The sequence below is a fragment of the Muscardinus avellanarius genome (assembly GCF_963383645.1).
Source record: "Muscardinus avellanarius genome assembly, chromosome: 10".
Taxonomy (NCBI): domain Eukaryota; kingdom Metazoa; phylum Chordata; class Mammalia; order Rodentia; family Gliridae; genus Muscardinus; species Muscardinus avellanarius.
In genome coordinates, this window is record NC_137796.1 from 47,967,808 (window position 1) to 47,977,587 (window position 9,780).

Below are 9,780 nucleotides of genomic sequence, written 5' to 3' on the forward strand. Positions count from 1 at the left end.
CCCTTAGTCTTAACCAAATTCCCCTTTTCAGAGGTGCAGCTGAGGATCTTGTGTTCCTATGCAATGACTTGAAGAAAGAACGAGAGAGAGAGAGAGAGAGAGAGAGAGAGAGAGAGAGAGAGGAATTTGAAAACTCAGTCTTGTCTTACTTTTTGTGATGAAGTTTTTGCTTCCCCTCCAATCACAAACCCATTCATTTATCCACAGATATTTGTTGAGCACCTACTATGGGTTAGCACAGTTCTAAATACTAAAGACAGAGCCAGACCTGAGGCCACATGCTTGTAACCCCAGCACTTGGAGACTGAGTCGGGAGGATCGCACGTTTCCAGCCTCAGCAACTCCACAAGACTCTCAGGAACCTAGCAAGATCCTGTTTCCATAAAAAGTAGGGCAAGAGTTGTAGCCCAAAAGTAGACAGTCCCTGGGTTCAATCCCCAGGAGCCCATACACACAATATACATAAACACACACACACAAACATACATATACATGCATATATACATACACACTAGAGACACAATGGACCTCATAAATGCCCTTTCTGGTAGAGACCTGAACATCTCCGAACTTTTCCTGGGGGGGGGGGCTTCTGAAACAGAAAATTCCTAGGGAACTAATTGTTGTTATTTTTATTGGGCATGGTGGCACACACCTGTAGTCCCAGCAAATCAGGGGCCAAGACAGGAAGCTTGAAATTTTGAGGCCAGCCTGGGCAACATAGCAAGACCCTGTCTCAAAATAAAATTAAAGGGTCGGGGATGTAGCTCAGTGGTAGAGTGCTTGCCTAGCATGCAAAAGGCCCTAGGTTTGATCTCCAAAAGGGGGGGGGGAGGAGGAGAAGGAGGAAGAGGAGGAGAAAAGGAGGAGGAAGAGAAAAAAAATCTTAAGGAGCTCTCCTCCTCCTCCTCCTCCTCCTCCTCCTCCTCCTCCTCCTCTGCTTCTTTTTCTTTTTCTTCTTCTTCTTCTTCCAACCCTTCCTTTAAAGGAGGGTAGGGAGGATATGGAGAAAAGGATGCTGAAAATTTTGATGGGGAAGCAGGTGGCCTTCTTCCTCCATGACCCACAGGAAGCAGAAGGATGCCATTTGCAGGGTTAGCAATAATTACCCCGAAAACAGGAGAGAGGCGGCAGGGAGGTTGTGGTTGGGGCCTGGGAAATACTCAAAGCTCTGATTCGGTCTTTCGCTCGTCTCTTCAGGGAGGATGGCCCCAAGACCCCGCAGTGTAGGACTCCTCTTCATTTACATCCTATCTTTTCTGGTGGGCCTCCCCGCCAACCTCCTGGCCCTGCGGGCCTTCCTGGGCCGGGTCCGGCAGCCCCACCCGGCGCCCGTGCACATCCTGCTGCTCAGCCTGACCCTGGCCGACCTGCTGCTGCTGCTGCTGCTGCCCTTCAAGATGATCGAAGCCGCCTACGACCTGCGGTGGCCGCTGGGGGAAGCCCTCTGCGCCCTCACCGGCTTCGGCTTCTACAGCGGCATCTACTGCAGCACGTGGCTGCTGGCGGGCATCAGCTTCGAGCGCTACCGCAGCGTGGCCTTCCCGGTGTGGTACAAGCTGGCCCGCCGCCCGCTGTACGGCGCGGTGGCCGCCGTGGTCTCCTGCGTCCTGTCCTTCGGCCACTGCACCATCGTGATCATCGTCCAGTACTTGAACTCCACCCAGCAGGTCGGCCTCGGAGAGGAGATGGTCTGCTACGAGAACTTCTCCCCGGAGCAGCTGGCCGTGGTGCTGCCGGTGCGGCTGGAGCTGTGCCTGGTCCTCTTCTTCATCCCCATGGCCGTCACCATCTTCTGCTACTGGCGCTTCGTGCGCATCATGCTGTCCATGCCCCACGTGGGCGCCCGGAAGCGCCGGAGAGCCGTGGCGCTGGCCGCCGTGACCCTCTTCAACTTCCTGGTCTGTTTTGGACCCTACAACGTGTCCCACGTGGTGGGCTTCTTCCAGGAGCGCAGTCAAACTTGGCGGGTGTGCGCGGTGTTGTTCAGCGCCCTGAACGCTTGCATCGACCCCCTGATTTTCTACTTCTCCTCCTCCGCGGTGCGCAAAGCCTTTGCCAGAGAGCTGCAGAGGCTGCGGGACTGGGGGGCCTCGCCGTCAGGGGGCTGCAGGGGGGCCCGAGAGCCCTCCTCAGAGGAAGAAAATGGCACGGCCAGTATCAGCTTCCCAGGGGAGGAGATGGGCCGGCTGGGTGTCACCTGTGGGCGAGGGAATCTCTAAAAGGGGGGCAACTGAGTCAGAACAAGAGTGAGTTTTCCAGCACCCACCAAAGAGGCAAGGAGAATCATGGGCACCTCAACCCAACTCACCCCCAAGCGAGCGTTTCCATCTGCTCCTTGGGATTTTTGACGCTTGGTTATTAATGGCCAGTACTGCCTCCTGGTAAGCCACAGCCCCGGTGTCCTGGAATGTCAGCCTGAATTGCTTACCTTCCCCTCGGAGGGGCTGGAAGATCGCGTGCTCACTGACTGCAGAGCTCCTAGCTCTGCCTTTGGCCCTCATCCAAAAGGGGTTACAGCTGGACATGGTGGCACACGCATGTAATCCCAGTACTCGGGAGGCTGAGACAGGAGGATCTGGATTTTCGGCCGGCCACAGCTACTTAGTGAGGCCCTCTGCAACCTAGTGAGACCCTGTTTCAAAAAAAAAGAATAAAAAAAAAATAGGGCAGGGGGTGTAGGTAGAATGCCCCTGGGTTCCATCCCCCATACCACACACACACACACACACACACACACACACACACACACACAAAGAAGGGAATTTCACATGCCTGGTCTGCACGTCTCAGCCCAGGTAGGTTGGAATCTCAGGTGGGAGGACCGGCACCCAACCACAGCGACTGCTGGTACAAGTGCATAAAGTGGAGGCTGAAAGAGGCCTGCAGAGCAGTCTACACTGCTGTGAAGGCCTCGGGCCAGGACCCTCCACATATTTACATCCCATTGCATTTGTGACTTCCTCCTCCTCTCCTCCTCCTCCTCCTCCTCCTCCTCCTCCTCCTCCTCCTCCTCCTCCTCCTCCTCCTCCTTCTTCTTCTTCTTCTTCTTCTTCTTCTTCTTCTTCTTCTTCTTCTTTTGACCTTGCCAAATGCTATTTTAGTCATTCATCTTTTCAGAAAACCAAGACCCTTTCCAGCATTTATCTCTGTGTTTGTCATCAATTTTTAATCTTACTCTTATTATTATTATTTCAAAATAGGGTCTTGCTAAGTTGCTGAGGGCCCCACTCAGTTGCTGAGGCTGGCCTCAAACCTGCTATCCTCTTATGTCAGCCTGTACTGGGACTGCAGGTGTAGGCCACCATGCCAAGTTTGTCTTTATTTGTATTGATCTTCCTTGTTGTCCCATCCACAGTCCAGTTGTGCCAAGGCAGTGGGGTAGGTCGCAGACAGGTCAGATAAAGTGCCCCGTGACAGCATGGGAGATATGATTTGTTGGGAAGATCAGTGTCTGCTCAAAAGGTCAGTGGAGACAGTCGATAGACAGCACGTCCGTCCCTCGAGGTCCCTCACCAAGCAGCGCCTTTCTCCCTCACGGCATTTTGCCCAGTGGCAGCTGGCTGGACGAGTGGCTTCTTTCCACAGTGGCCCCAGTTCCTACCCATCCTCACTCAAGGGTGGCTTTACATGTGAGGCAGCACCCGCTTGCTTAGTCTGTGTGACCAACCTCCCAAGGAGCAACCACCCGAAGTGCAAGACAGTAGCACTACACACACGGCACTAACTTGCCCTGTCTCCCAAAGTGCACAAGAGAAAGCCAGGGGCTGTCGAGATGATGTGTGTCTGAGCCAGGCATCGATAATCTCCTTTTGGCCTAGAAGATAATCAATCAAGTTCCTAATGTTCCCAGGCATGAAAAGAAAAGTGTCTCTGCAGTTATTGGGTGGTGTCTTCCTTTTGTATTCCTTAGATCAAACTTGTTATTATTAATTTTTTTTTGCAGTACTAGGGATTGAACCTAGGGGCATTCTACCTCTGAGCTACACCCCCAGCGCTATTTTTTTTTATTTTGTTGTTGTTGTTGTTGTATTGGGGTTCCTGGAAGCCCTTCTACCTCCAGACTACACTCCCAGACCTATTTTATAGACTTTTTATTTGGAAACAGGGTCTCTTAAGCCAGTACGGCTGGCTTCGAACCTGTGCAATCCTCCTGTTTCTGCCTCCCAAGTGCAGGGATTACAAGCGTGTGCCACCACACCCGGCTTATTCTTTATTTTTTGAAACAAGATCTCACTAAGTTGCAGAGGACCTCACTAAGTAGCTGAGGCTGGCTGCGAACCTCGATCCTCCTGTCCCAGCCTCCCAAGCGCAGGGATTACAAGCGTGCGCCACCACACCCGGCTTCTTCTCACTCATTTCTAAAAATACTTTCTTTTTTATATCTCTACTTTTGCATTGCAATTGCACATCATAGCGAGGTTCAGAGTGATGCACGCACCTCTGCACACTCCTTGGTGTATTTCCCTCTGCGTCTTACCCACCCCGCGCCGCCCTCCCCGCCGCACACTCGTTAGCAAGCTCTGTCGTGACACCTCCGTATGTGGACATAGTGTCATCTGAACTACTTCCTTCCTTCAGCTCCCTTGTCTTCTCCCTTTCTCCCTTCCCCAATCCCTTCCCACTGTTCTATTGGTCTCTCTCCTCATTTATCTGAAGTCCCTTTTATTTCCTATTTTCTCTGTAGCTTTCATATATGAGAAAGAACATATGACTCTCGACTTTCTGAAGCTGGCTGATCTCACTCAGCCTAATATTCTCTAGTTCCACCAATTTTCCCGTAAGTGACATAATTTTGTACTTTTTTATGGCTGAGTAAAAGTACATTGTGTGTATGTACCACATTTTCTTTATCCACTTATCTGTTGAGGCACATCTATTTTTCATAAGAATATATTATCATATTAACATACACTTTTTATTATTTTTAAATAAATTAACACGTATTTAATTTTTGTTTTAATTTCTAATATGGTAACAGCCAATAGATATAAGCTACATTTAAAAAGTTTTTTGGGGGGTCTTCAATAATTTTTAAGAGTATAAAAGGGCCCTGAGAGCTGGAGTATAGCTCATTGGTGGAGCACTTGGCCAGCATGTATGTGCAAGACCCTGGGTTCAATCCCCAGGACTGCAAAGGTGAGATAAAAGAAACGGGAAGGCCCTGAGTGCGCACATTTGAGAATTGCTGATGTAGTGAGATCCTAGACAAGGCCCATTCTGCTACATGTGGCCGTGTGCACACTAAACATTTATGTTACCTGGTGTGCAAGCATTTAATGATCCAGAATCTCAGAAAGTTTAACTTCCAGAGACGTGAGTTTAAAGTCTACCTGGCCAAATTCAAAGCTTTTTACATATGAGACTTTAAAACTAGAATTATTTTGTCACGAGATGAAGAGTATGTAACAAAATTGCTTTAGGTGAATAGAATACAACTGCTGGGCACAAGTCAACATTTTCATCACCTGTGATGAATAGAGAATCTTAAAAATAAATCTCATAGAGAATAAGGAATCATTTTTGATAGAATAAAGACTCTTATTCTAAAGACTACTTATTTATTTATTTATTTATTTATTTATTTATTTATTTTTGGTGGTACTGGGGTTCCTGGAAGCCCTTCTACCTCCGGGCTATACTCCCAGACCTATTTTATATTTTGGAAACAGGGTCTCCTAAGCCAGCGAGGCTGGCTTCGAACCAGCGCGATCCTCCTGTCTCCGCCTCCCAAGCGTGGGGATTACAAGCGTGCGCCACCACGCCCAGCTCTCTAAAGACTTTTTAAACTGGAGCTCTTCTTTCTGTTTCACAAGGCAAAATTTCATCTGCATTTATGTAATACCATGTTGATCTAAACTATAGGTAGGATTTCTGATCTTAGAGGCCATGGGGGCGGGGCTGGGGAGAGGAAACCTCTAGATTAACTATGCCTGCCCTACAGCATTGTGAAAGAGATGTACATTTGATTCTTGTCAAGATTTAAAGAGCTAGTCAGGGAGAAAGTTACCAGGAGACTTCGTGTGCTTTTCTTTATAGGGGAATTCACAAAACTCCAGAAAAGGCCCTAGTGTTATGGTTCCATACTTGAGGGCGTAGCGTTCATAAGGTCTGGTTGAAGGCGTCATCTGCCGGTGAGCAGCGGTCCGGGAGTGCTCTGCAAAGGGAAGGGGACGGCTTGACGGTGACAGCAAGGCTCCGCTTGGCCTGTCTGTTTTTTAGGTCCGTACTGCACCAGAGGAGCTTCCATGGAAAGGGACATCAATGCCAAGTGAGGTCACTTGGTTTCTGTAAATCACGAAATCATTCTCCTAAAGCTAGGGTCAAGACGGCACATCCGCTGTCAACACTTCCCAACGTGTGTGTGTGTGAGGGGGTACTGAGAATTACTCACAAAAAGATAGAGCTTTATTTAGGAAAGCAGGGTATGTGTGGGGGTGTCAATGTTAAAAGGAGAGCATGCACCATCTCAAGAGGGAGAGAGCGCCGTTCGGGTCTCATATAGGTTCTTTTCTAGGAGACTCTGTGCGGGGATGGGTAGGTCTGGACTTTCTCCGAATCCTCAGGTTCCCAGCATTGATGGGTGGTGCTGGGTGGCACCTCGCCTTGCCCTTCTGCATGGAGTCTTTGTTTACTAAGCATCTCAGCAGTCTCAGGTTGGGAGAGGGGCCATTGTGGTGAAGGGCGTGCGCCTACTGAGGCTCTGACCCAAGATAAAACAGACCCTGTGGGGTGAAATTAAGGATTTTGAAATGTCTAGATTTTAAAAATATATTCTCTCTTTCCTTCCTGGTTCATCTCCTTTCTACCTAATATTTTTCCTATCCTACCTCATCTCTTCCCTCTGAGACTTGGGTCCCTTCCAAGAATAGCAAATTGAGACTATCTGGTTTGTATTCCATTAAAGGAGTGACTTTTGACAAAGGTAAAGTTATATTAAATCTGTATTTTCAGACTGACCACTGTATCCTACTCACCAAAGCCCCTGGGAGATTCTAACCTGTTCACCCACGGAGGTTACACCTCCCTACCCACCACTGCAGTGGAGAATTGATGGCGTAAGAGAAGTCTCCAAAAAGCTGAGGCTCTGGAGTTTACGATGTCATTACAATGGTGCGAGGAAAATCTCACTGCGAGGACAGAACACAGTGATCAGAGGGTGCAGGGCACTGAGTGATCAGAGGGCAGCAGGGAGATGGCTCGCACCTGCAGTCAGGACTTGGGAGGCTGACACAGGAGGATCACAGGTCTGAGTCCAACTTCAGTAACTTAGGGAGACCCTGTTTCAAAAAATAAGAAATGAAAAGGACAAAGGTAAATGCCTCTGGGTCCAATCCCTAGCAACACACACACACACACACACACACACACACACACACACACACACACGTATTAGGAAAAAGTGTACCAATGCGTGGACTTGAAGATTACAGTTTTACTATGCAGTACCCTGCAATCCCTTTACAAAACCTAGCCAGCCATGTGAGGTGGTCACTTGCTTGGCCTTCTTGGCAAAAGCGTCCCTCCCTTGCCCTGTGTAATGTGATTCAGGGGAGCCACCTTCCTTCTCCACCTAAGCTCCTCCTGAGGAAGGTGTGTGACCCAAGACCAGGGCATCAGCACCGGGCATCTCCAGACACGGTAATGCTCACACATCCAGGCCAGTGAAACTCAAGCCCACCTTGCCCTCTTAACCATTAGGAGAAAGAGCCTCTCTTCTACTGAACTTGAACTTGAGTGCTGGCCTATCTCTTCTGGGGGCCACTATGAGCCTAAGAGCCCATTTAAGCCTGAAGTCAACTCTAAGGCAGACAGAACAGGAAGGAAACATGTCTGGGTATTTGGTGTCCTAGAGAAGATCTACTCTGGAGCATCTCAGATCTGAGCACCAACAGTTCTGCCTCCTTAGCTTAATCTGGGGTTTTGGTCCTTTGCAACCAAAAGATATGTCAATAAACAAGCAAGTCGCAGTCACAAACAGCCTTTCTTCATTATTTTTAAAATGTGGATTGGGGTGACGTCTGAGTGTGGTGGGGCACATCTGTAATCCCAGCTACTTGTGAGACTGAGGCAGGAGGATCATGAGTTCAAGGCCAGCCTGGCCAACGCAGTGAGACCCTTCCAGAAACAAACGACAACAGCAAAACCTTAAAAATGTAAGTATCAAAACTTAAAAATAGCCAGGCGTGGTGGTGCACGCTTGTAATCCCCGCGCTTGGGAGGCGGAGACAGGACGATCACACTGGTTCGGAGCCAGCCTCGCTGGCTTAAGAGACCCTGTTTCCAAATAAAATATAAAATAGGTCTGGGAGTATAGCCCACACATAGAAGGGTTCCATCCCCAGTACCAAACACACACACACACACACAAAAAAAAAAACTTAAAAATATAACAAACAAACATACCCATCATGCAAAATGAATACAGGCTAACATTTAATCACATTCTTTCCAATCTTTTTTTTTTTTTTTGGTGGTACCAGGGATGGAACCCAGGGACTTTCTACCTCTGGGCTACACCCCCCAGACTTATTTTATATTTTATTTGGAAGCAGGGTCTCACTAAGTTGCTGAGAACCTCACTAAATAGCTGAGGCTGGATTTGAACCTGTGAGATCCTCCTGTCTCAGCCTCCCAAGCGCTGGGATTACAAGCGTGTGCCACCACACCCGGCTTCTTTTCACATTTTAAGGGTGTTATTCCCAGTATTGTCTCCCTCATTGAATTTCTTGCCTTCTTTGACAGAAACATTATTTTGGAATTTAAGTTCATCCTTCCTGTTCATGTTTTTGTTTTTATTTTATTTTTCGTAGTGCTGGGAATTGAACCCTGGGGCATTCTACCTCCTGGCACTGTCTCCAATGTTTCCATTCAGTAGGTCTAGGGAAGGGGGAAGGATTTGAGTTTTCAATAAGTTCCCAGGTAATGCTGTAGCTGCTGGTCCAGGAGACACACTTCAATAACCTCTGACAGAATTACATGAAACAAAATGGAAGATGTCATGTATATAAAAAGTCTGTTCGTGTTCTGTTTTTCGGTGATTTCATTCGAAGCACCCCCTCATATTACCCTTGGGTAACATGAGGCTGTAACTATCTTCTGTATTTCTATCTTTTTAATAAACTTTCTTAAATCTTAAAAAAAATAACCTCTGACTTATGCAATGATAAGCATCATCCCCCTCATAGAGGAGAGAAGGGTTATGGAACTTTGAAATCCGCCCAAGGGAAATTTGCCCAAGCAGAGTAGCAGAAAGGATGAGAAGGGGACTTCCAGGAAGATGGCAATGGAGGAAAGCAGCACTTACAAGTCCCGCTAACAATCGAACTCTATTACCACAAAACCAGTGCCTTTCAGAGCCAGAAAACACCACCAGCAAAGAAATAAAAACTGTAAATACAAGGGACAGAGAAAAAGAGGGCTGGAAAAACAAGACACCAGAAAGAAACCAGCCCGAAGTGCCATGGCCGCCGCGGCGTGGAGCAGCTGGAGCCGCGGCACGGAGCAGCTGGAGCGGCCGGAGCTGTGGCGCGGAGCAGCGCGGCCTACATCTTCCCTAGCAGCACCAGGCTCCAGAGAGAAGGGAAACTCAGAACGGAGCTCAAATCCAGAGAGGAGGTATGCCGGCCTCGCGGCCTAGGACGCAGCAGCAGCGCCTTACTGCTGGCGGCAGCGGCAAGTTCACCTGACGGCTCTAGACCAACGCACTCAACCAGCCACCAGGCGCCAGAGAGGAGGGGTGGACAGTGAGCCGAGGTGAGCTGCTGCTGAACAGCCGGG

General features: G+C 48.7%; 1 protein-coding gene across 1 annotated transcript; it reads left to right on the forward strand.

The window, feature by feature from the left end:
- Nucleotides 1-1,205: 1,205 nt before the first annotated feature.
- Nucleotides 1,206-2,222, forward strand: LOC308268428 (free fatty acid receptor 2-like; the record flags this gene model as incomplete). The annotated part of the gene is made up of 1 exon (XM_080703558.1): nucleotides 1,206-2,222. The coding sequence occupies one exon, from the start codon at nucleotides 1,206-1,208 to the stop codon at nucleotides 2,220-2,222; it is 1,017 nt and encodes a 338-aa protein (XP_080559684.1).
- Between the last annotated feature and the right edge of the window lie 7,558 nt (nucleotides 2,223-9,780).